This window comes from Microtus oregoni, unplaced genomic scaffold (assembly GCF_018167655.1).
Source record: "Microtus oregoni isolate MIOR12 unplaced genomic scaffold, Mior012 000117F_ref0000505, whole genome shotgun sequence".
Lineage (NCBI taxonomy): Eukaryota > Metazoa > Chordata > Mammalia > Rodentia > Cricetidae > Microtus > Microtus oregoni.
In genome coordinates this window covers 2,359,893-2,387,084 of record NW_024544746.1, presented here as the reverse complement: position 1 = coordinate 2,387,084, position 27,192 = coordinate 2,359,893, and the positions used below count along the sequence as shown (strand labels likewise).

Below are 27,192 nucleotides of genomic sequence, written 5' to 3'. Positions count from 1 at the left end.
GCCAGGGAGATGCCTGCAGTATAGTTGGAGCCCCTGAGAGGGAGCACAGCTTTGGCCTGGTTCTGCCTTCCCGGGTCTATCCGACATGCTCCTGCCCCTACCCATGCATCCATGCCCAAACTCACAGCTACACTCTTGCGTAACCTACAGTCCAAAATATCTGGGGGCCAGGAGGCCACCCAGGTCTCCTCATTGCACAGACCCAATTTAGGTCACAGCCGATACCCACTCCTGCCACCAGGTGGCGATGCCTGGACATTTTACAGTAACGGGTGAGTGGGGTCAAGAGCCTCTCAACTACTTGGCAGGGGTGTGGAGGAACCCGGAGGCCGCCTTGGGCCGGATGCAACCCCGGTATCTAATGTGTGGGCAGACCAGAGAGTGGCCTGCAGGAGGGCAGGGGTCAAGGTCAGGAGCTTGGAGTGCATCCTGGCACAGAGTACTTCTTAGGCAGCTGGGAGGTGACTCTGCCAGTTGGGGCCACCTGCGTGGTCACCTGCTCCGTGTAGTCATCTGTCACACCAGATGCCTTCAGGCCCCCCATTCCACAGCCATCAAACACCCTGGACCTGGTTCTCAGACACTGCCTTCAGAAGAGCAGGGATAGCCAAGACCCCACAGAGTGGTGGATGGCACCCAGAGCCCGGTCCCTTCCCTGACCGGCTCCCTCTGAGGGCCCCCGGGGAGGGGCAGTACTCTCAGGCCTGCGGGGCCCAGGGGTTGCTGGCAGGTGCTGTCTGCTCACCAAGCCCAGTGACTTCACCATGCATGACCAGGGAAAGGTGTTTAGGGCAACCTCAACCCAATAAAGCCGTGGCGCCTCCAAGAAGCCACCTGTGGTCTCAGGGCCCTGGGTCACTGTGGTCTCAGGGTCCTGGGTCACTGTGGTTGTGTCCTCCATCCATTCCAGGGACCAGCCCCTGAAGAAATGTGTGTAAAAGGCTGCTTGACCACTGGTCTCCACGTCTTTTCTCAGATGACAGAGAGGCTCCTGGTCAGAGCGGAGATCAATACCCGAATACCCACCTGTCCTCTCCAGGATGGGATGAGCTCACTCCAGCAAATGCCATTCTACCCGGGGCCCATCAGCCAGGATGTCCTGCCAGGCTAGAAGGGCAGGTGGAGCAGAAGTTGGTGCCGGAGTCCAGTATAGGTCAGGACTGCCACCTCCCACCACGAGGCCCTTAGATCAGCCTCCTCTCCAGATGGAGGATCCTGTCTTACCAGGGTTGCTGAGTCAGCAATAAAAACATGTCACCTTTGGTGTCACCTGGGCCTGACCTCTACCCCAGTTTCCCCATACTGGAAAGCCCCGTTGCCTTACCTGAGAGCAAGGCTTACATCAGTCCCCTGTGTCCTGGACAAGTTCAGATGAGAGGATAGGCACTCCCCAACCCCTCTTCAGTGCAGCCCCCGATGGTGGGGGAGGGGCTTGGCTTGGGGCCTGAGCCCTGAGCCCCAAGAGCAAGGGCTTGTGCCCTTTTCCAGGGCCCTGTGACTCATGTCTGCTCAGCACCACATGAAGGATTAGCCAGACACACACGGGCCACATGCTTAGAGCTGGGGACCTCGATACCACCACTACCTTGTATGGTCTGTCTAAACTTGGCCTGTTTGCCCTGAGATCTCCCAGAGTAAGCACCCCACAGATATTCACACATGAAGATAGCAAGAGCGTAGAGCTGGAGGACTTGGTCACCCACCCACAGATGCGGGCACACATTCTGGGCACTTTGTCCAGGGTGCCCCAGACAGGTTACCTAGCCTGCCGCATCTCTGCCTGGTTTATTCCCAGGACCACATCTACCAAGGGTGTTCTTTGCATCAGAGAATCCTCTGTGGAAGATCCAAGTCCACTCCTTGCAGGCCTGTAGCGGGCCACCTGCACATTAGGCTTCATCAGGGAGGGACCCAAGAAGAGGAGGCTGGCCTGATAGCCTCTGCGGAAAGGCAAGGCTTTCAAAATTGGAATCTCGCCTCCATGGTCCTTGACCTTCAGGGTCTGCAGGAGAACCTGGTCATCAGGCAGAGCCGTGAGCTTCCGGCAAGCCTAGAGTGGGCACCAGCCAGGCCTGGGAGGCCAAAGTACGCTCCCTCCAGTCACGCGCTCCCCTCATGCCAGAGCAGGTGCCGGGGAGCCACCACAGAAAAGAGCACCTTGGAGCTCTGGGGTCCCTTGGAAGCGTCTGATGACATCCATGTTACCTACTCAGAGACAGGGGGCTACCCCTCCACATGAGGTGAATTACAGGGAGTTGGCCCCGGTAACTTGGAACTCGCTGTGCTTAAGAGAAGACTACTCTCCAAAAATCAGAGATCTGTCTTCCTCAGGGACACGAAACTTCCCCACAGTGATAGGGGTTCCCATCTGTGCTGATGAAGGCTTCACTTCAGTAATACAGACTCCCCTCCAGGGACACGAGACTCCCCTCCTTGGACACCAGACTCCCCTCCCGGGACACCAAACCCTCTCCTGGGACATGAGACTCCCCTCCTGGACACGAGACTCCCCTCCAGGGACATCAAACCCCCTCCTGGGACACCAGGCTCCCCTCCAGGGACACAAGGCTCCCCTCCTGGGACACCAGGCCTCCCTCTAGGTACACAAGGCTCCCCCCCCCTGGGACACCAGGCTCCCCTCCTGGACACGAGACTCCCCTCCTGGACACAAGACTCCCTTCCTGGACACGAGGTTCCCCTCCTGGACACGAGACTCCTCTCCAGGAACACAAGGCACCCTCCAGGGACACCAGGCTCCCCTCCAGGGACACCAGGCTCCCCTCCAATGACACCAGGTCCCCTCCTGGGACACGAGACTCCTCTTCAATGACTGGAGTGTCCCCTCCAGGGGCATGGGACCACCCTCAAGTGACATGAGGACCCTCATCAATGGTACAGGGCTTCCCCTCCTTTCTGCCTGGTGTGGCCTTAGTAACTAGGGTCCCCTGACACAGACTCAGCCTGGACCACACCTACAGTATCCCTCTAAGTGCCCCATGTGGATAAGTAAAGTAGGAGGCAAGAGATGGAGCTCAAGGGGTTGGGGTTCCTGGCAAGAGGGTGTCCACAAGGTCACCCTCAGGGCTCGTGGGGGACCCCAGGGAGTGCTGCTGCAGTCTGTGGGCTGCAGAGGACGGGAGGACGGGGGTCAGCATCCCGCACACTCAGTGTGCCCATAGGTGGGCTGCAGAGGACGGGAGGACGGCGGTCAGCATCCTGCACACTCACTGTGCCCATAGGTGGGCTGCAGAGGCGGCCAGTCACAGGAGTCTATACCCTTTAAAAAGGAAGGAAGCAAGGGATAAGACAGGGTGCTTGCAGGCTACGCTTCAAGGGGATCTAACAGGGAACAGACACAATCCGGCTGGAGCAGAGAACCAGCACTTGGTGGGACAACGGCGGTGGAAGCTCCTATACCTGAACTGTACAGCACGTCTCCGCGGATCACAGGAAAGAGGGAATACTGGAGTCAGTGTACAGGTATTCGGCAGCTCTGGGGATGAACCCAGGGCCTCTGCAGGCTCACTGACTGCTAAACCACTGAGCCACACCTTGGCCCAGCTTCCTCAAGGAAGGTAGAATGTGAAATTAAATATCACAGAAGCAACACACACACACACATGCAAAGGATGCTGGATTTTTCTTTCTTTCTTTTCTTCTTTCTTTATTTTTCTTTAAAAAAATAAAAGACACCTGTAATCCCTATACTGGAAAGGCAGATACAGGAGGGTCTGCTGGCTAACCAGCCTAACCAAATTGGTGAGCGTCAGGTCCAGTGAGACCTTGTCTCAAAACTAACTGTTGAGCGATTGAAGAAGACACCTCATGTCAATCTCTGGCTTCCATACACATGTGTGCACACATACATGTGCACATAAACATGAACATGTATATGCAACACAATAACTGAAAACACTTAACTGAAGTAGCCACAACCAAAGATATAAAAAGCAGGATGATTCAACTCAGTGACCATCAAAATCCCAGCAAAATTCTTCACAGACCTCAAAAGAACGGTACTCAACTTCATATGGAAAAGTAAAAAACCCAGGATAGCCCAAACAATCCTGAACAATAAAAGAACTTCTGGAGGCATCACAATCCCTGACTTCAAACTCTACTACAGAGCTACAGTACTGAAAACAGCCTGATATTGGCATAAGAACAGACAGGAGGACCAATGGAACCGAATAGAAGACCCAGATATCAATCCACACATCTTCAAACACCTTATCTTTGACAAAAAAGCAAAAAGTATCAAATGGAAAAAAGAAAGCATATTTAACAAGTGGTACTGGCATAACTGGATATCAACATGTAGAAGAATGAAAATAGACCCATATCTATCACCATGCACAAAACTCAAGTCCAAATAGATCAAACACCTCAACACGAAGCCAGCCACACTGAACCTTATAGAAGAGAAAGTGGGAAGTACACTTGAACACATTGGCACAGGGAACCACTTCCTAAATATAACCCCAGTAGCACAGACACTGAGAGAAACAATAAATGGGACCTCCTAAAACTGAAAAGCTTCTGTAAAGCAAAGGACATGGTCAACAAGACAAAACGACAGCCTATAGAATGGGAAAATATCTTCACTAACTCCACATCAGACAGAAGTCTGATCTCCAAAATATACACAGAACTCAAGAAATTGGACACCAAAAGATCACATAATCCAATTTTTTTTTAAAAAATGGAGTACAGACCTAAACAGAGAATTCTCAACAGAAGAATCTAAAATGGCTGAAAGATACTTAAGGAAATGTTCAACATCCTTAGTCATCAGAGAAATGCAAATCAAAACAACTCTGAGATTCCATCTTACACCTGTAAGAATGGCCAAGATCAAAAACACTGATGACAACTTATGCTGGAGAGGCTGTGGGGAAAAGGGAACACTTCTGCATTGCTGGTGGGAATGCAAGCTGGTACAACCCCTTTGGATGTCAGTGTGACAATTTCACCTTCCTCAAGACCCAGCAATACCACTTTTGGGTATATATCCAAAGGATGCTCAATCGTGCCACAAGGACATGTGCTCAACTATGTTCATAGCAGCACTGTTTGTCATAGCCAGAACCTGGAAACAACCTAAATGCCCCTTGACCGAAGAATGGATAAGGAAAATGTGGTACATTTACATAATGGAGTACTACACAGCAGAAAAAAATAATGACATCTTGAATTTTGCAGCAAAATGGATGAAGCTAGAAAACATTATTTTGAGTGAGGTAACCCAGACACAGAAAGACAATTATCACATTTACTCACTCATAGGTGGCTTTTAAACATAAAGCAAAAAAAGCCAGACTACAAACCACAATCCCAGAGAATTTAGACAACAATGACGACACTAAGAGAGACTTACATAGATCTAATCTATATGGGAAGTAGAAAGTAGAAAAAGACAAGATCTCCCGAGTAAACTGGGAGCATGGGGACCTTGGGGGAGGGTTGAAGGAGGGAGGGGAGAGGCATGGAGGGAAGCAGAGAAAAATGTAGAGCTCAATAAAAAAGAACAAGTCACCCAAATCTCCCAGAACAAAGGCCACACTTACACAGATGCTGTTATGGGGACTCTCTTCCTGGAGGAACAAAAGTCACCCTTGACCTAGGGACTTGGAGTATGTGGCAGTGCCACTGTGGGGTTCCAAGGGCACAACATCCCTAACTGTCAGTGAAGCTAGGCTCCAGCCCACTTCCACCTGGAGTGAGACCCGGGAGCCCCAGACATCTGAGGACCCAGACCCCAACCCCACTCTCCCCAGTGATGCAAAGGGAACCTCAAACAGGAAGAAAGCAGCAGCCAAAGCAGACAAAAGACTGAGCCAGAAGACGCAGGCAGCAGACGTCTAGGTGTCCAGGACCAAGGCCAGGGCCCAGTGTATGTCCCAGAATCCCCTTCTTGTGCCTGCTGTAATGTATTAAAAGTCAGGGGTCTTAGGCAGAGGAGAGAGGAGGAAGGAAGTCCTTCCCCCGGGTGGGAAGAGTTCCTGCTCAAGTAGGGACACAGAAACTAGTTCAGCACCACTGTGTCCCCTACAGCATGAGCCCCACAGTGTCCTACAGCATCAGCACCACTGTGTCCCCTACAGCATCAGCCCCACTGTGTCCCCTAAGCATCAGCCCTACTGTGTCCCCTACAGCATCAGCACCACTGTGTCCCCTACAGCGTGAGCCCCACTGTGTCCCCTACAGCGTGAGCCCCACAGTGTCCTACAGCATCAGCACCACTGTGTCCCCTACAGCATGAGCCCCACTGTGTCCCCTACAGCATCAGCCCTACTGTGTCCCCTACAACATGAGCCCCACAGTGTCCTACAGCATCAGCCCCACTGTGTCCCCTACAGCATGAGCCCCGCTGTGTCCCCTACAGCATCAGCCCCACTGTGTCCCCTACAGCATCAGCCCTATTGTGTCCCCTACAGCATGAGCCCCACAGTGTCCTACAGCATCAGCACCACTGTGTCCCCTACAGCATGAGCCCCACAGTGTCCTACAGCATCAGCCCCACTGTGTCCCCTACAGCATGAGCCCCGCTGTGTCCCCTACAGCATCAGCCCCACTGTGTCCCCTAAGCATCAGCCCTACTGTGTCCCCTACAGCATCAGCCCTACTGTGTCCCCTACAGCATGAGCCCCACAGTGTCCCCTACAGCGTGAGCCCCACAGTGTCCTACAGCATCAGCACCACTGTGTCCCCTACAGCATCAGCCCCACTGTGTCCCCTACAGCATCAGCCCTACTGTGTCCCCTACAGCATGAGCCCCACAGTGTCCTACAGCATCAGCACCACTGTGTTCTCCTACAGCATCAGCACCACTGTGTCCCCTAAGCATCAGCCCTACTGTGTCCCCTACAGCGTGAGCCCCACAGTGTCCTACAGCATCAGCACCATTGTGTCCCCTACAGCATCAGCACCACTGTGTCCCCTACAGCATCAGCACCACTGTGTCCCCTAAGCATCAGCCCTACTGTGTCCCCTACAGCATCAGCCCTATTGTGTCCCCTACAACATGAGCTCCACAGTGTCCTACAGCATCAGCACCACTGTGTCCCCTACAGCATCAGCACCACTGTGTCCCCTACAGCATCAGCACCACTGTGTCCCCTACAGCATCAGCACCACTGTGTTCTCCTAGAGCATCAGCACCACTGTGTCCCCTAAGTATCAGCCCCACTGTGTCCCCTACAGCATGAGCCCCACTGTGTCCCCTACAGCATCAGCCCTACTGTGTCCCCTACAGCGTGAGCCCCACAGTGTCCTACAGCATCAGCACCACTGTGTCCCCTACAGCATCAGCACCACTGTGTCCCCTAAGCATCAGCCCCACTGTGTCCCCTACAGCGTGAGCCCCACAGTGTCCTACAGCATCAGCACCACTGTGTCCCCTACAGCATCAGCACCACTGTGTCCCCTAAGCATCAGCCCTACTCTGTCCCCTACAGCGTCAGCACCACTGTGTCCCCTAAGCATCAGCACCACTGTGTTCTCCTACAGCATCAGCACCACTGTGTCCCCTAAGCATCAGCCCTACTCTGTCCCCTACAGCGTGAGCCCCACAGTGTCCTACAACATCAGCACCACTGTGTTCTCCTACAGCATTAGCTCTTTGGTTCCTTGTTCTTGGTCCTGATGGCCAACAGGACTCAGGTCCTCTCCACAGGACATCCCAGGCTCAGAGCAGAGATGCCCAGAATGTTTTCCCAGCATCATGGGCCTTTCCTAGGCTCTCCTTCTGCCCTGACTACCAATAGGGGGTAACTGAGGCAGATGTAGCAAGGTGTAGATGTCCCCCAGAAGGTAAGATAGTATTTGAGGGGCCTGTGAGAGAAGACTGTGCCATCAAAGGCCAAAGACTTTTTTGTTTGGTTGGTTGGTTGCTTTTTCCAGACAAGGTTTGTCTGTAGCTTTGGAGGCTGTCCTGGAACTAGCTCCCTGCCTCTGCCTCCCGAGTGCTGGGATTAAAAGTGTGTGCCAACCCCGCCAGGTAGATCAAAGACTTTTAATACTGTCCGGTGCCTCCCCGGCGCAGGCTCTCACACGAAATGCTGGGCAGTGAGCAGGCTGCTGGGTGGGGAGCTTGAGTTACAGCGCAACCTCTCCCAAATAGCAGCACACTGGTCCAATGGCTACAAAGTTGCAGTATTCTGCCAAATGAGGTGCAAATAAGCACAAAGTATCCTTAGACCACAGCCCACCGCCTTAAGGACCACCCCTCTGCAGACAGACCGGCAGTCAGGCTTCCAAGCAAACAGTCGGGTGAGGAGGGGCTGCTGGAGACAGACACAGCTTGGCAGGGCTACAGGGACAGCTGGTTGGCAGGTGGATACAAGAAAAAAGACGACATGAACGCCTGACCTGGTTCTTTGTTTCCAGACCATGGATCAGCTCCAGGAGGGCAGGTTATTTGTAAGACCGGTGTTGGCACCCTCTCTGCCATCCATGTGAACATGGAATAATATGATCATCTGCACATAGAAGCCCAAGAGAGCAGTTTGGGACGGGGAGGGTGGAAGGGTTCTGGGGGGCACTCACTCCTCCGTCCTCACACTTGCAGTCAGATGCATGGACACATATGCACTTACACGGATACACATGTGTACCCAGCGGCTACACACGTGCTCACCGCCCCATCCCTGGGTCATCATGCACTTGTGCTCACATACAAGTTCACAACACGCTTACATTCCCTCATGCATACACAGGCACACAGTACCTGTGCTCCACAGGCACACACACTCTCGCAGACATTCAGGTGTGCACAGGTGTTCACATGAGCACTCCCCCAACAGACCTCCTCACAGAGCTCCCCTGGGAGTGCTCACACACACGCACACACACACACACACACACACACACACACGTATTCTCGTCCTAAGGTCTCCATGAAGCACTCATTGGGGTCAGCACCCCCCCTCTCTACTTTTGGACTGGATACAGCATCCACTCATTGCGGGGACCCCCACAGGGTCTCCTAGCAATCTCCTTGGAGACCCCAATGCCTGCCTTCCCGGACCCTCCAGAGGTCACCTTGGAATCAAGTCTACCAAGAGGACCAGGAACAGATAGAAGTTCCAGGGCATACCGCTCACAGGTGATGTCACCTCCACTGACAGATATCAAAGCCAAAGCCAAGTCTGACCTTCCAGCCGTCACCCCTTTCTCTAGCTTCTCAGGGCCCACCCCCAGGCAAGTCCAAGGTGGAGTGGTTTTCAGCATATCCCTGTGCCCCACATCCCAAATCCCCGACAGCCACCCAGCTCAGGTCACATAAGGTCCCCATAGCTCCATTCCCAAGCAGTTCCCTGTTCCACACACGCCAACTTCAGCTTTCTGACACACACCCCTTGGCCTGATCACACCCCTGGTCATCTTGGAACTCTCTAATTCTCACACGTGAGATGCCCAACCTAAGCCGTGGTAGGCCAAGAGAGACCCAGCTGGACTGAAAAACCCACCGAATACACGGCTTTGGCTATGTTCGGACAGGACTTGTAAGGAAAAAAAAACAAAACAGATGGACACAGACAGCAGTTCCAGCTCCTGAGCAGTGGCCACAGCGCCACCCTCGGTAACAGGAGGCGCTGGGTAGAGAATGAGGCTGCTCCATGCCAGCAGGACAGGCAGGAGAAGGCCTGTGTGGGCAGGACAGGCTAAGGGCAGTAGCGGGTCATCTCTTCCTGTCATCCGCCCTCATGAGCCAAGAAGTGCCCCTCAGCTTAGTGAATGCAGCTTCAGGATAGACAATGACCGGTACCCACTGGTCCCGGGAAGTGATTAGCAGAGTGGTCAGTGAGGCTCCCTAGAACAAAGAGGGTAAGTGTGCCAGTGTCCGGAGCAAACACTCCCACCGTGGCCATCAGGCTGGCCAGAGGTGCCCACCCTGCCTTACACTGCACTGCAGCCGTCAGACAGATCAGGATGACAAGGAAGTAGACAGGTCAGGATGACAAGGAAGTGGACAGGTCAGGATGACAAGAAAGTGGACAGGTCAGGAAGACAAGGAAGTGGACAGGTCAGGATAACAAGGAAGTGGACAGGTCACGATGACAAGGAAGTGGACAGGCCAGCAGCTGTCACCACGCACACAACTGAGGAAGGCGAACCAAACCTACAGATGTGTCCCCAAAGCAACCAAGGTTTTGTGGAACCCACACAGAACCACGGGGTAGACTCCACACAGGGCCACGGGGTAGACTCCACACAGGGCCACGGGGTAGACTCCACACGGCCACGGGGTAGACTCCACACAGGGCCATGGGGTAGACTCCACACAGCGCCACGAGGTAGACTCCACACAGGGCCACGGGGTAGACTCCACACAGGGCCACGGGGTGGAATCCTCACAGAGCCACGGGGTAGCCAGGCAGCCTTGGAGAGGCTCTCAGTGCCTAGAGAGACCTTCTGTAGGGGTAGGGGGAGCCACAGAGCAGTATCAAGGTCAGCTCCTGTGGTATGTCCTCATCAGAAACAGACTAGGGAGGCCAAGTGACACAGGACATGGGACTATGCTGTCATGAGATGGACAGGAATGGCAGGGTGGTAAGAGGAAATGGGGAGTCATGACCATCAGGGTGTTGGGTGATTAGTAAGGAGACAAAATGTCCAAAATGAGCTAAAGTAAAGACCGCACAACTCTAAAAATACTAAAAGCCATGAATTCTGTGTTCTCACAGATGAGTGTACGGTATGCAAATGAAGTCACAGTAAAAGGGAGGGAGGGGCAAGCAGACGTAAGTGGAACACGCTAGTGGGGGGGGGAGAAGGGAGGGAGAAAGGGAAAGAGGGAATGAAGGAAGTGGGGTGTCTCTCCAGAATACTCACAGGAGTGCCACAAGAGACGGCCCAAGTGGACAGAATCCAACGCTAACCTCCAGAGCAGCCGCCTCTGGTGCTCTGTTCCTAAGGTGTGGCTGACCTACAGAGGCCTGGGGCAGCCAGAACGTGGCTCCGTGGGGCAGGCCGAGGGGGCTGCCAGGGCCTAGAGTGTGGCCTAGTGGCTGTGTCCAGCTGGACCAAAGCCACAGAACCTCATCAACACCTAAGCATGCGTACACCATTTAGCAATAGGTGGGGAACTCAAGGAAATTCCGCATGTGGTGTCCACGAATAGCCCCGTATCTCCAGTTGACAAATCAAAGAACCACGGAAGCCCTCCTGCCTAGGTCAGCCCACTCAGGTACCCTTGCTGCTGCTCGAAGCGAGGCACGAGCTGCGGGATCGGTTGGGTGCTGGGAGGGATTGGCTGGGTGCAGGGGAAAGGGAATGCACCTGGCTATTGTCAATTTCGGGACCAGATTGCAGCTCAGAGATGAGTTCCCAATGGGCACACACCATTCCTAGGGTCTCCCCTAAGGGCCACAGAGAGTGGGGGAGAAGCTTAGGAAATAAGACACATGGGAAGCCAGAAGTCCCAGTGAGCAATGGACCCTATGTCAGCCTTGCAAAGATAAAGGACAGCAGCGTCCACAGATATCCACAGACCTCAACGCTCAGCCTCAGTGCCCAGCCTGGGAGCCTGGCTCCCCATCCCATCAGACTCACAAAGCAAGCAGGTGAGCCCTACAGGAGACCCAAAACCAGCTGGTCAGGGCTACCAAGTCATGTCCCCAAGTCAGTAGGCCATTGACAAGAGGAGACCTTCCCAGGGACCCGGGTGAGTAAACAGTGCTGGACTCTGTCCCGTAGAGAAGGTGGTGGCTCGTGCAAACCTTGGGGCGGTGGTATAGGGAGAGGCAAGGCCATCCCCATTGCGAAAGGTGCCTGCTTCGTCTCATCTACCTGTGACCGATGACACGGACTGCCCAGCCCACCGACTACAGAGGCCTTGCCCACTCTGGGGACTGCTCAGGACTTCTGGTAGGGTCCTTGCTGGACCTGAGTTCTGATGAACTATGTGTCCTCCCTCCACCCCCAGTCCAACAGGGATAGAGTAGCCAGAGCCCTCCGGAGTCCCCACATACCGGCTGCGGTGCTGCTCCTGTGAGGTCCCAGCTTTGCTCCGCCCACAGTGGCCTTCTTGAGAACTCCAAACGCCACCCCACTCAAGTCCCAGCCCCTGACCCTAGCTCTGGCTCTGGCCCTGACGGAAGTAGGCAGGGGATGCCACGTGACTTAACCTCCTGTGGCAGTCCTCAGGCAGCCATCCACCCAGACAGTCAGCCTGGGAACTGGCTCCGGCCTCAGCCACTGCCCTCATTTCCTCTGCTGGCTTCCTGAGCTGGGGGTGGGGAAGGCCACAGCCACTGGTCCCATTGCCACTAGTTCCTCTGTGACAGGCAGGCAAGGCCCAGACTACGGGGACCTGAAATCAGAGCCCCAACAGGCACGATGACCCAGATTATCACACGACAAGAATACGGGGTGACACAGGGGTCTCCCCACCATAGACATAGCCTTCAGCCTACCTGGGAACAGACATCAGAACCACTGTCTTTTGAACAATAAGAGCGGGTCCCCTCATGGTCTGCCTCGGGCTTCCGTCTAGTCGCCCCTAGTCCGTCCCTGTCCCAATAGCCATGAAAGAAAGGCAGGTGGCCACAGTCCTGGGAGGAGGGCCTGGCAGAGCACTGGGCACAGCCCACCCTCAGGAAGTACTCCATGAGTCCAGGACAGGTGCCAGAGACATCAAGGATGTTAACCACCAGGACCCACCACGTATACGCAGATGGGTGGCCGACTGAGGGCTTGCCAGCTCCTCCTTGGTCCCTGGGCCTGAGGGGCACTATACCTAAATTCTTTGGCTGCCTGGGTAAAGATCCCAAACTGGTGGCTTCTGTGGGAATGGTTCTTTCCTGGCCCCGAACAAGTCTGGCAGTGGCAGGCGTTCGGTGAGGACCGGGCAAGGCCTTGCTGGTTCTTCCAGCTTGGGGTCGGAGCCCTCTGCTTGTAGTGCTTTTGTTTGACTCCAGTACCTCTCCCCACACCCCTCATTTCTGTGTCCTCTTAGCAGGATATCTGCCACTGGATTTAGGGCTCACCCCATTCTGAGGTTCGGGGGGGTCATAGTCCCAGTGATACCTCTCAAGTGAGCACACACTTGTAGAACGCTTGAGAAAGGACAGTGAAGCTCAGGCAAAGAACCCTGTGTCCTGCAGATCGGGAGCTCACACCCACAAGACTCCCCCACGGAAGTGCCTGCACACCGTATGTGCACACAAGGTACATGTGTGCAGGTACACTTGGACATGGACACGCTTAGGTCCTGCCAGTCCGACTATGCCCGTCTCTTTCGCCATGTGGGAGGTGCGTGTTGCAGGTATGTTTGTGTCCATGTCTGTGTGTGCCAGGGAATATTGGGGAGAGCAGCAGAAACCCCACATGTCTCCTGCCCCTGCCCCTGCCCCAGGGTTCTGTGACCGCCCTCTGGTGGTTTCGCTGAACTGCTTCCAGAGAAGCAGCCTGTATATAGCCAGCACGCCACCTCTCAGACCGGTCACCCCTAACCTACAGGCTTTAATGGCTCATCAAGAAGAGGTCATACTGAGGTAGGGTTGGCCTTAAATCTAGGCCCATAGCTTCCTGTCACGGGGCCCACAGGCAGGGTGACAAGCCAGAGACAGCACCCTGGACCCTACATTCAGCTGCTATGAAGGCCTGGCTAGTCTGTGCCTTCAACCAGGTCCGGTGACGGATCAGGTTTGTCACTCAGTGAGTCACAACTTTCCATATTCCAAGTCCATCTGTGAGCCAGGGACTAGTGCTCCTGGGGACCCCCTGGCTCGTTTTCAGGGCCGCCTTTGTCGCAAGTCCCAAGTACACCCATCCACATGCCACTCAGATCCAGGTCTTCTGCCACAGTCACTATGAGCCCAGGAATGCCAGTCCCGTACCCTGTCCCATGTGGACACCAAGGAAACAACATCCCAGAAGGGCGCAGCCAGGGTCATCATTCGGAGCCCACCGTGGGGTAAAGACTTGAGCAGGGACCAGGATGTAGGCTGAGAGGCTGGAGACAGCAAGCAGCGGCCACCGTGCAGGGTAAGCGGGCAATGGCAGACAGCGGAGTGGGACAGCCATGCCTTCTCTGAGCTTCTGCAAGCTGCCAGGGTGGCTGCCAGCTCCATACCCCCCGCCTCAGACAGGAAGCCGGCAGAGGCCGCCCTGACCAGCCTTGCCCGATGCCCAGTACTCCACAGCACCACGTGGACCCACCTTACTGATAAGCAAACTAAGGACCAGAGAGGGTCAGACATCAGGGAGTGAGCAAATAGTGTGGGGGGACACTAGGGCTCCCCCAGCCCCAGCGTGGGAGGGCAGTCCCAAAGTATCATGGGAGTGCAGGTTCCTCCAAGGGAAGCACCTCACTGGAGTCCCTACACCACTGCTAAGGGCCCTGGCCACTAGCGACACTAGCGACGGTACCAGGCCCCAGCAAACATCCCTGGCCTATATTAGCTCCCTTAGCTGCTCCAGGCACACTGAGGAGGAGAGTGAGAAACAAGGTCAGTCCCCTGCCTCAGTGCGAGCTGACTGCCATTCACTCGAGGTCATCAGCTCCTACCCCTTCCAGCTGCTCTTGTCCTCCGTGACCCCCTGTGGCCCCTTTTCCTTGACTATCATGCTCTGTCTGCCTGGAGAGCGGTCTCAGAGAGACTTAAGGAATGGCCGAAGAGCACACAGCCAAGAGGCCACTGGGTAGGGTCTGCCAAGAAATCGTTCATGGTCACCCACATCCTGGGTGACAGGGAATGGGGCACAGAGTCAGACTTCACAGCAGGCCCGTCTGGACGCTTGTCCGGCCATGACACCCCACGATTATGTTCAGCCCCAGCAACCTGTCCTGTCCAGGGACAGGGTGGCTGTGTAGCGAGGGGCCCAGCATGCTAACAGCTGCCACTTCAAGCTTGCCTGCCTACTACGATGCTTGCAGACCTGGCCATAGGTGCAAGGGCTCCTTAGGGGACTGTCGGGGAGCACTGGACAACCCATAAACACACTCTTCGACCACACAAACATGAGCCTTCCTTTGAACTTTGGTGGCTCTAACAACATCAGCTAGACCATCTCTCTCTCCCTACTGTGAAGAGGGAGAAAAACCATTCAGCTTCTGCGGGTACAGGGGCCTTCGGGCACCAATTATGCCCATACCTCCTCACCCTCACAAATGGCTCACCAGGTTCCTCCTCCAACCCAGACCCAGACATAGGTATCACCATCCCATCTTCCAAAAGGGGAAGCAGAAGCCCAGAGAAGCAGACACAGGGACTCTGATGGCAGAGAGTGGCTCGTGAGCACAGTCTCTCCCTCCAGCACCCAGGTCTGGCTTTGCTCCCCACTAAGTCCCCCATCGCCACCATCCAAGCCCTCGGGGCAGCAAGGGCACCATGCCCACGGGCACACAGCTCTCACGTCCCGCTAGATCATTACACCAACACACTGTAATTACACAGATCAACTGCGCAAGAGCTGCCTGCAGTCCTGCCGGCGCTCCGAGGTGGGGGAGGGGCGCTTCTGTCCTGGGTACCCCGGAGGAGGAAGGGGTGACAAGCCACCGGGGCGAGTCCGGACAGATGGGAGGATGCAGGGCTTTCTCCCTTCCTCCTGTCAGCAGCCTAGGCCCCACCCCTATCCAAACAGCTCCAGGGCCACCTGTCTGGAGTCTGGAAGGACCAAGTGCTGGGTAAGGCTTGCCATGGGGGACATCCTGGAGCCCTGATGCTGGGGATATCTGTCCCTAAAGGGGGTCTGGGCCTGAAGCTGCTGCTCAAGGCCATCTCCACTCCTGCTGTAGCTTCAGTGGGTCACAATCACTGCTGCTAGCTAGGTTCTGTGCCTTTGGTTGGACAGTAAATGATGACCTTCAAGCCCCCTGAGTCAGCCAGGAAGTCACTTCTGAGCAAGGGACCTGACAGCCCTAACTAAGCCAGTAGGCAGAGCCTATCAGCCCCCCTCCCTAGGAGCAAATGCCTTCAGATGGAGTCCTGCCCAGGGGACCCGGTGCATCACAGCTCACACTGGCCCCACTCCAGGAGGGAGACCCAGGAGAGCCATCACGTGTGAGCTGGGCTTTGTTTGGGCTGTGCAGCCCAAGCCAAAGCCCGGGGGGACATGTGGGTGGGACTAGTTACCCTCCCACTCAGGACAAGCAAACAGAATACTCGTTAGAGACAGCTGCCACAGCCCCCTCTGCCCTCCACAGCTGTCCACCCTGTTCGGGCAGCCGTGGTAAACACATTATCCCTGTGTCCACAAGCCAGGTGGAGCAAGAGGCCCACCCCCAGGTCCTGTGCGGCCAGCTGGTCGGTACCACCTCTCCAGAGGGGGATCTCAGGTGGGCTCATGTTAGGGGTCTTCATTGACCCCCACACACACACCCACCACAAGCTGCCGGGGCGGGGGTGGGGGACTGGCTGGACAGGGATTTGCAGAAACCAGCGCAGGTTTGGGAAGGGGCCTTTTGCAGCAAACCATGGACCAGCAAGCTCCCACAGTGGGCCTGGGCTCCTACCCTGCCTTGCAGAACACCCCTCACCTCCCCAGGGCCCTGAGTCCTGGCAACCTCTCTCCGGGACACCTGGGGCCAACACAGGCCCTCTTGTCCCAGTTACCTGCGCCAGGGAGGCATCCAAAGAGACAGGGGCTGATGCTGCCAGCCAGAGCTGAAGGGGCCGGCTGTGCAGAGGGTCTGGCCCCAAGGCCTGCCCACCTCCGGAGACCTGTAGTGGGTCCTCGCCGGTCCCTGTTCTTCTGCGGGGACTCAGGGCAGAGAAAGGGTTAATTTCCAGGCAAAATGGGAAACCGTGGCTCCAGCAGCATCATGTCGGCAGTGGGAAGACAGGTGGGGGGGCAGCTGCAGCCGCAAGGCCGCCTCCGAGGGCGCCGCGCGGACTCACCCGGGTCGAAGTGGGAGCTGAAGGCGAAGCTGGGGTTGAAGAAGGACGACGACATGGCCAGGGCCAGCAGCGCGATGGGCATTCCCGGGGCCGGCGCTGCGCTCAGGCTCAGAACGCCCGCGGCCTGGGCCAGCGTCCCGGCATCATCGCCCAGCGGCCTCCGCAGGTGCGGAGCGCACGGTCCCCCGCTCCTAGCGCCCCCAGCCACCGCCGCAGCGCGGGCACCAGTGGGGGCGGCGACAGACGAGGCGCCTCCGCCCGCCGCCGCGGCGCCGCGGGGCTCCGGCTGGTGCAGTCCGAAAACACGCGGGAGCGCGCGCGAGGTGGGGGGGACAGAGTGGAAGGGGGGAGGTGGAGGAGGGGGTACGAGGGTTCTGGGGGTACGGAGCGGGGACAAAGCAGGGAAGGGGCATGCAGGTCGTGGACAATGGGGGAAGGAAAGGGGTCTCAGAGGCAGGGGGGCTATGGGATGAGGGGGATGCAGATTGAGGGCACAGAGGCTGGGGACAAGGAGTGGGGAACAGAGGCAGGGGAGGGGCGTGGGTCGTGGGACACTAAGTGATGGGAGGGGGCAGGCAGGATGAAGGCTGAGCGGCACGGAGGCAGGGGTTAGGAGTGCACAGATGATGAGGCTATAGAGAGGGATGAAGGCTGGGAGCACAGGGACTGGGGAGAATGAGAGGGGTCAGAGGCAGAAAGAGGGGCATACAGGTTGTGGGACACTAAAGGATGTAGAGGGGCCCGAGGCTGATGCTGCGGGATCTGTGGAGCCCAGAGTGGAGACACAAGCACAGAAGGGACTCGCAGGTCCCAGCAGACGAAGGGTGTGGGCGGAGGGAAGGGGTTTGTAGGCCTGGGCTACCGGGATGGAGGCGAGGGCACAGAGAGGGGAGGGACACTGAAGTGTTGAGATGCAGGCAGTGGGGGGCACTGAAGCTGTGGGGACCTGAAGGGGTCGGCACGGAAGTGGGTGGTGGGCGGGGGGTTGGAGCAGGGAACTGCGGCAGAGGCGGGAAGCATGAAGGTCGGAGGTCGGAGGTCTCAGGGGCCTGAGATGGAGATCCAGCCCTGGATGAGGGGGAGACTGGAAGCCTGCCAGGCATGGACGCTGTGGGCGTCTCAAGAGGTCACTGAGGTCGTGGGGATTGTCACAGAGGCCAAGAGTCATGGAGGAGGTTATGGACAGGAGTGGAATGGAGGTGCGGAGCCGGGGTCCTGCTGAGTAGCGGAGGGTGCACGGAGATAGACGGGGGCACCCAGGAGCTTGGGGACACCGGGTCACTCGCAGGTTTGGGGGGGTGGCTTGTCGGGAGGCGCTTGCGCTGGTGGAGGCGGGGGAAGCTGTTTTTGTACTAACCGCCTGCGGCTGTGCCACGCTGCGACGAACGGCCGCCCCCACCCCCACAGATCGGCCAGGGCGCTTGGAGCGGGCGGCGGCGCCGGGCACGGACGCTGCTGTGCCCTGCGCCCCTCCTCTTCCCGCCGCAGCGCCATCTTGCAGCGTTGCGACGCAGCTGCGGGCCTTGCAGCAAGTAGGCGGAGGCACGAAGAGGGGCTGTCACCTGCAGCTCTGGGGTCTTGGACAGTCATACGGTCACTCATTCATCCAATCTCGGGCCAGTTACAGAGACCCTTGGGGTCCACAGTTGAAGAGCAAGGGGATTATGCTATCTGGAAGCCTGAGAGAGTGGAGTGTTTGAGCAGAGGGTCCGCAGCGACCCGAGCAGCAGAATCGTTAGGGTCAGCAGAGTCAGAGAGATCAGGGTCCACCCTGCTTTTTCCAACATGACGCTTTTGAAATTTGGGGTAGTCATCTCTGCCCATGTTGTCAGCCAGTGAAGCAACCCAGCTCAGCTGGAGGGCCAGCGGGCTTTGGGGTTGGCCTTGAGTTTATGGCTGAGTTTGTGGTCCTTTTGGAATCCCATGGAAAAGTGGTCGAGGCAGCCCCGGTATTCTTGGAGTCGCCAATGATCATCGGTTCATGAACTAGTTTCATCCCAGGTTGGGGGGACGGGCAAGCAAGCACCTCTAGATAAGAGGACCTTGCTGTGTGGCTCTTCCCTGTTCCTTGGCCAGGGTTGCCGTGGAGTTCCCACACGCTTCAGTGTGTATACTCTGATGTCAGAGGACATTCTGTAGTTCTGCCCCCAATCAAGGGAGGATGCAGTCCCTAGAAGCAGCTGACCTCAAGAGCGTGGCCTGGCAGGGGCCAGGCTTATGGGAGAGGTAGCAGGCACATCTAGGAAGGAAGGCAGAGAGGAGGCCCTGGAGAAGAAGGCTGGGCTGAGAAAGAGGGGGATGAGCAGGTTAGGAGCCTTCAGCGAGAGGGCGAGGCTAGATCTAAAAGACGGTGAGGTAATGAGGCCCCCACCTCAGAGAAAAATTGGGGTGGGGACCCCAAAACCTAGCAGTCATGTCCATGCAGTTACATCACACTGTCCAGTCAGACTTGAAACGCTGACGTGTGCTGTCCCAATGGGGATGAGCCACAAAAACAGGCTACTCGGTGAGGAGGCCAGTCAGAAGGTCAGAGGGCTGTGGTTCTGTTTACAGGAACAAATGTCCAAAGCAGCCTGGTCCACAGAGACCAGCTGCAGGCGGGGATTGCCGTAATCCCCAGAGAGGGGAAGTGCGGGGTGACCACGAGGCTCCTGTGGAGCTGAAGACAAATGTGCTGGACTTGGGTAAAAGTGGCAGCTACAAGCCCAACGAACCCACCGACCAGCACGACCCAACCAAAGGTGGAGGCATCGACAAAGCCCCACCCAACTGTCAACTCTAAAAAGATTCTCCATTATTTATTGTGTGTGTGCACACGGGTATGCCTGTCATGGCGCACACGTACAGGTCAGAGAACGGCTTTTGGGAGTCACTTCTCTCCTTTCTTCTGTGGGTTTCTGGGATCAAACTCGGGTCAGCAGGACCGGAGGCAAGTGCCTTTACCCACTGAGTCATCTTGCCATCCCTGAATTACAGACTTTAGAGCGGTGGTGACGCACACTGTCAATCCCAGCATTCACGAGGCAGAGGGAGGTGGATCCCTGAGTTCAAGAGGGAGTGAGGTCCAGGATTGCTAGGGCTACACAGAGAGACCCAGTCTGGAAAGACAAAACGACAAAGTGTTCGACAAAGTGTTCTTCATGTATTTTTGAAACAGGGTGTTGGGGAGCCCAGACTGGACACAAGCCAATGTTAATCTTATTTTTTTATTATATATATATATATATATGTGTGTGTGTGTGTGTGTCTGTATAAAATATTATATATGTTATATATAATATAGCATATTAATGATTTAATTATAATAATATAATCTTTATATAATTATATAAAAATCTATATATAATATATGATATAATAGACATATATAATATGTGTTATGTATGACATATTATATGTAATAATTTAATTATAGTAATATAATTTTTATATGATATATAATCATATATATATATAAATCTATAGATAGAGAGAGATAGGTTTCTCTGTGTATCCCTGACAGACCTGGAACTCTCTGTAGAACAGGTTGGCCTCTACTCTAGAGATTCAGCTGCTTCTGCCTTCAGAATGCTGGATTAAAGGTGTGTGCCACCACCTCCTCCACCACCATCACCACCACCACCACCACCACCTGGCTTGACCTTGAACTTTTGATCCTTGTGCCCTTACTTCTAGAAGTGTTGGGATGACAGGCAGTGACAGCTCTTTGCCCAGGACAGTGGCAGTGAGTCTGAGGTTTTGACATCTTAGTAAAGTTGGTAGGAACCTAGGGATAGAGTGATTATGTCCCAATGCAGTATTCTAGGAGGCCATTTTTATGTTAAAGGACATAAAAAAACAAGACAAGTGAAATATTCCATTTTTTAGTAACTGCAAGAACAGAGAGACAGCTGAGCCCCCAGAGCCTGAGACTACGGCCACCAACAAGAATCCACTGCACCTTCATCCTGGCCATTCTGAGCAGAAGGCACGTGCTAAAGACAGCATGGGAGGCCTAGTGTTCTCGGTCACCTTTCCAGACCTTCTAGGCCCCATGGTCCCATCCCAGTGGAAAGAAGTCCTTTCTTAGCATAGGATCCAAACCGTCCTGCATCCTGCCTTCCTCCTGCCCTGGGATGCTCCACCAGGGTCCCCTGAGGCCAACTGAGACCACGGTGCTCAGCGGGGAGGCATGGACGGGGAAAAGAAGGCATGGAGAAGGAGCATGGGGAAGAGGGTGTCCCAAAAGTGTCCTGGGGCTGCCAGAGAGAAAGGACACAATGGTGGCTTGGGGCCACAGGACTCATCTTTCCAAGTCTCAAATTGAGGTGTCAGGAGGACCACACTCTTTCCAAGGGCTTCTGGCCAGGGTCCTTGTTCTCCTAGAATTCAGCTGTTCCTTCTTTGGCTGGAGGTCTCAGTGTGGCACCAACCTCTGCCTCTGAGGTTATTGGATTTAGAGAGTACTTTAGACTGACCTCTCCCCACCCCACTCTGTGTGTGTATGTATATGTAAGTGTGTATAGTACAGAAGTACTTAGGATCGAAACCCAGGGCCTTTTGCTTTCTATGCAGATGCTTGGCCACTCAGCTGCTCTCTGGGCACGCTGAGCATTTAAACCCCAACACATTAGCATTTCTGTGTGGTTGCTAGGCTCCCCGAGGGAGCAGACAAACCTGTATGCTGGATAAAGTGGACACAGTGGACATCCCATGCCTGGAAGGTCCACACCCCACCATGGGCACCTCCAGGCACATCGCGGACTCAACGAGTGAACCTCCTGAGAGCACAGAGAGAAACTGAGGCACTGCAACATGTACAATGCAAGTTGACCCCAGCCCACTGCTGATGCTGACACCACGGGGTCCCAGCCCATCGCTGATGCCGACACCACGGGGTCCCAGCCCACTGCTGATGCTGACACCACGGGGTCCCAGCCCACTGCTGATGCTGATACCATGGGGTCCCAGCCCACTACTGATGCCGACACCATGAGGCATAGCCTCTAGGAGGACAAGAAGGATGCACGGTGACCATTGCACTCATATTGTCCCTGTCTTTGGGGAGGGGACTGTCTTTGTCCCAACATTCTCAGAGATGGCCCTCAGTCCTGGAAAAAGCCTCACCTATCACAGAAGCTGGTGTCCAAGAAGCTGGTGGCATGGCCAAAGAGACACCAGATGGCAGGTACAGCCTGCCAAAGGTGCGAAGACTCCTTAGCCTCTCCAGGAAGGTAAAGCCCTTGCTCAGAGCTCAGAGCTAGGCAGGAGCCAGAGGACAGCTCCCTAGGAAAGAGCTTGTTCCCCTTCCAGTAGGGCAGGCTGCTGGGGACACTGGTGTCGGGGGGCAGACTGCATCGGCTGCTCCAGAAGAGAGCGTGTACAGTATGAGCTCCTTAACAGCTTCCCCAGGGGGACAGGGAAATAACAGTCTGGTGTTTCCACTGCTGTGGGCCAAGGCCAAGCAGTGACCAAAGGAGCAGCTTCAGCAATAGTGACACTAGAGACCCGTAAGAGTCAGGCCAGCAGGGCTGGGCTGGGCGTGGTGGCACACACCTCTAATCCCAGCACTTGGGATGCAGAGGCAGACGGAGCTCTGAGTTCGAGGCCAGTCTGGTTTACAAAGTGAGTTCCGGGACAGCCAGAGCTATGAAGAGAAACCCTATCTTGAGAGAGGGCAAGGCTAGCTTTAGGACCCTTGAAGGGCTGCCTGGTGCCTGTCTCTTGCCTCCCCTCCCTGAGATCATTTCCTCCCTGGCATTCTTGGCCAGGCCAGGTGCTGCTCCTACATCTTCCCCTGGGGACACTTGTTTCTTTGACTTTTGTTTTCCTGAAGACATCAGCCTAGTTGTTGGAGAGCCCTGAGAAGACAGAGGCTGAGGGCTTGCTGCAAATTCAAGCTGAGACTATTCTACAGAGCGAGTTCCAGACTACCCAGGGCTAATAGCAAAACCCTGTCCCTGTGAACAAGAATAAATAAAAGAAAGAGCTGGAGGTGTCATTCAGCTGGTTAAGAGCTTGCCTAGTACTGATAAGGACGCCGGTCCCATCCCCGGTACCTTGTAAATCAAGCATGGTGCTGCATACAGGCCAGCCTAAACTAGAATAAAATAATAAAAGGAAATAAAAGCATCCCTTCCCACTCTGCATGCTATGTGGTGAAACCCACATAACATAAAATTAACCATCTCAAGGCAGAGAAACTAGCAGTTCCTAGTATTTACACACTCAAACTATTGTGTGACCATCACCACTGCCCCTGCAGAGCCGTCCTCTCCTCCCAGAAGGGAACTGTCCCTGGAGAAAACCCATGGCCCATCCCCCTCCCTGAGCCCCACGCAGCTGTGACCCCTGCCTGGTCCCTGTGGATCTGCCTATTCTGGACATTACTTAAAAATAGAGTCCTATAGCGTGTTGTGTTTCCTGCCTGGCTCCTTCACTCGGCACGGAATTCCCAAGGCTCTGCCACATGGCGGTGCATGGCGGACTGACTCCTTCCGCAGTTGAATTGGGCTGTACGGGTTTGTGTGTCTCTGAGGCAGCTGCTGGTGCCTGGGGAGGATGAAGCGTGTGAACCTGTGAGACAGAAGCAAGGCTGGCAGCTCTGCACCAGGTGACGCGTAGAAACGAACACGATGGGGAGGGTGCCACCTCGTAACTTTGCAGATCGCAAGTGACCTGTGCAAAGATCAGTGAGGTGTTTGGGCGGTGGTGGCGCAAACTCTTAATCCCAGCACTGGGAGGCAGAGGCAGGCAGAGCTCTGTGAGTTCAAAGCCAGCCTGGTCTACAAGAGCTAGTTCCAGAATGGGCTCCAAAGCTACAGAGAAACCTTGTCTCGGAAAAAAAAAATCACTCTGAGGCTTAATTTTTTTTTTGTTTTGTTTTTAGAGAGACAGGGTTTCTCTGTAGCTTTGGAGCCCGTCCTGAAACTTGCTCTGTAGACCAGGCTGGCTTTGAACTCACAGAGATCCGCCTGCCTTTGCCTCCCGAGTGCTGGGATTAAAGAAGCGTGCCACCACTACCCCCTGGCTGCTCTGAGGCTTAATATTAATTACATACACTTTGGCCCATTAGCTCAGGCTTCTCATTAACTAACTCTTACATCTTAAATTAACCCATTTCTATGATTTTATACTTTACCATGAGGCTAATGATTTGTTACTCTCGCTTCTTGGGTGGCTATATGATGTAGGGTGACTTGGTTTCAATCTCCGAGGTCTCACTAGTGTCAGTCCCCAGTTAACCCCAGAGGAGCACTGACAAGTTGTCCATACTCCACTAAATAGCCCCACGCCTATGCTCACCTACGCAAGCAATCCTACTTAAACTCAACTCAACGGGTGATTAAAAAAATAAATAAAAGGGGCTGGAGTGATGACTCAGTGGTTAAGAGCTTTGCCTGCTCTTCCGAAGGTCCTGAGTTCAATTCCCAGCAACCACATGTGCTCGCAACCATCTGTAATGAGATCTGGTGCCCTCTTCTGACCTGCAGGGATACATGCAGACAGAACCCTGAATACATAATAAATAAATAAATCTTTACAATAAAATAAAATAAAAAGGTTGGGCATTGGTGGTGCACACCTTTAATCTCAGCACACAGGAGGCAGAGGCAGTTGAATCTCTGTGAGTTCGAGGCCAGCCTGGTCTACAGCGTGAGCTCCAGGACAGCCAGGGCTACACAGAGAAACCCTGTCTCAAAACAAAGAAAGACATAAAGAAGGCCAGGGGAATGTTGGGAAGAAAGGGTAGGAGAGTAGAAGAGGGTAAGAGAGAGAACAGAGGGGATGATCCTGGTCAAAATACATTATACAAATGTATGGAACTGTCAGGGTCTAAATTAAAATCATAAAATAAATATTTTAAATTAAAAATAAACAGAATAAGACAAAATGGGCAAGGACTAGAATCGCCTTGAACCAGAAAGATTGGGAAATGCTGGAAGCAGAGAAATGCCTGGAAGCACAGCAAAGTCACCCAGCACCTTCAGCCACGAGGGAACAGCAAACGTGACCAAACATCCCACCTCGTACCCACCAGGCAGAGTCTACCACACCCAGGAAATAACCAGTGTGGGCAAGCCACGGACAACCGAGCTCTTGTGTACTGCTGGTGAGATGTGAACTGGTGTGGCCGGTGTGGAAAAGAACACCAACCTCTCCAGACACTAAAGTTTGGACCCCTAAACCATCAGCAGTCCCATTATCTCGTAACAGAAATGGGCTCCAGGAAATGCCCGCTGCCTTGTTCCTAGAGCCAAAAGGTACAGAAAATCTCAACGCTGTCCACGCAGTGGACTCTCACCTGGCCTTAAAAACAATGCTGAGGGTTGGGGGTCTCGCTCTCTTCATAGCAAACACGAAACCCTGGGGCAGTGCTCAGCTTGGCATAAAGGGAAAAGACAAACTCACAACAAAAACCAATTATGGAATTGTTTGGTTCTAGAGAAAATGCTCAGTAGTTGGGAACATTTGCGGCTCTTCCAAAGGACCGCGTGCCCAGCACCTGCGCCAGGTGATCCCGTCATTCACAGCCACCTGTAACTCCAATTCCAGAGGGTCCCACGCCCTCATCTGGCTTCCAAAGGCACCAACATAAATACAACTGAAATCTTTCAAGCAGTTCTGACACACACTACAACATAAATAAATCTGGGGATGTTATGACAAATGAAATCCCAGCCACAGATGGGTAAATGCCATACATCTCCCTAAGGTGTGTGTGGGTCCCCGGAATTGTCAGGTTCATAGACAGGGAGTTAAACAGGTTTCTAGGTCCCAGGGGAAGGGTGAAGAGTACAGTATTCAACAGGGACAGACTATTCATGTGGAAAGGGAGAGGGCTCTAGGATGGGCGTTGGCTGGCGGTGGCTACGCAGCGCTGTGAATGAGCTCAATGTCATGGTCTGAAAGGAAGATTCGTCATGCCTCTAACCCCAGCGCTCAGGAGGCAGAGGCAGGTGGATCTCTATGAGTTCAAGGCCAACCTGGTCTACAGAGCGAGTTCCAGGGCAGCTAGGACAGTTACACAGAGAAACCCTGTCTCGATAAACCAAAAAAAGAAGGAGGAGGAGGAGGAAGAAGAAAAAGAAGAGAAGGAGGAGGAGGAGGAAAAAAGGAGAAGGAGAAAGAGGAAGTAAATGGATTGTACCCAGCCTAGCAGGAGTAAAGACATTGATATTCTAAAGAGACATCTGAGTCCTTCCCCTTGGGTGTCAGAGTATGGAACAAGAAATCCCAGGGGACTGGAATTCCCCAGGAATCTCACTCTGGGAGAGGGAAGGGATGAAGCCTGTGGCAGCTAGGAGAGGCCGTCTGGACTTCTGCAGCAGAACCTGGAGCTGAGACAGTGATGATGGACCACACCTTGGGTACCACCTAGCTACGTGTGACTCCGGCCTCACTGACACCTAAACCTTGCATTCCTGCTATGACAGGGAAGTTGCTCAACTCTCGGCAAAGTGAGCTGCGGGGACAAGCTGATGTCCCCTACCCTGCTCTGAACTGTTTTTGAAGTCTTCACTGCAGCTCTGGGTGGCTCCCTTCCCCACTTAAATGTGACTAGGCCGGGCCTCAGTCTCCTCGGGCACCCAAGATGGGGCTTGTTTTCTTACCTTCCTGCAAGAGTGACCACAGAGGCTGCCTGGGGGCTGCTGTGAGTGTCGCTGAGGCCTAGGTGGACATTCCTTGTCCTCTGCTGTGGTCATATGCGTCCTTCTTTAGTAACTACGGAACCCTTATACCACAGCTCGGTAGTCACCCATGAGCCAGGGTCCTCTGAAGGAAAGCCACGCTCCTCCGAGGACACAGCCCTGTCAGCTCAGAGTGACCACCAACAGGTGCCAGGCTCTGTGCAGGGTGAAGTGATCCAGAAGATGAGTAACTGGTGCTCACAGACAGCCAGGGGAGAGAGTGTGGCTGAACTAATCTCTGTATAGTCTGGGGTTCTCACGGAATTGCTGCTGAGGATTTGTGGAGTGACTGGCAGGCTCTGGAACCAGCCAGCTCTGATGGTGCCAGCTGACGGGGGACAGAAGGGAAAGGAGGGGCTTCCTAGGTACAGAGAGAGGCATGGGGATCTGGGAAGGATTTGGGGCTATTCGCAGGTGGGGAGCCAGTGAAAGTCCACCCAGGCCTGGTTGCTGGACCCCAGGTCCTGGACCCCATTTCCAGCACCATGGGAGAAGGGGCACCCAGGCAGCAGTCCAATGGAAAGTGGGCAGAGAACCAACACAACCCAGGAGCACCAGGCACTCCAGTGACAGGACATCAATTCCTGGTCTAGCTATCTCCGTACAAGGGACATGTCTCATGGCAGACAGGCATTCCTGCCTGCAGAAGAGACCTCTGACATTCGAGAGTCCTC

General features: G+C 54.6%; 1 protein-coding gene across 3 annotated transcripts in view; it reads right to left on the bottom strand.

Moving 5' to 3' along the window:
* The window catches only part of LOC121444107 (serine/threonine-protein kinase LMTK1), a 38,956-nt gene extending 21,797 nt beyond the window's left edge, over positions 1 to 17,159 (bottom strand). The window contains exon 1 of one of the 3 annotated variants that reach the window (XM_041645884.1): positions 16,848 to 17,159. In XM_041645884.1, the coding sequence (XP_041501818.1) occupies positions 16,848 to 16,929 (82 nt within the window). In that variant the 5' untranslated portion in view covers positions 16,930 to 17,159. Of the gene's footprint in view, positions 1 to 1,026; positions 1,046 to 16,562 lie in introns of those variants that run through there. The other 2 variants (XM_041645885.1, XM_041645886.1) reach the window with 2 other exon arrangements.
* Positions 17,160 to 27,192: the final 10,033 nt, after the last annotated feature.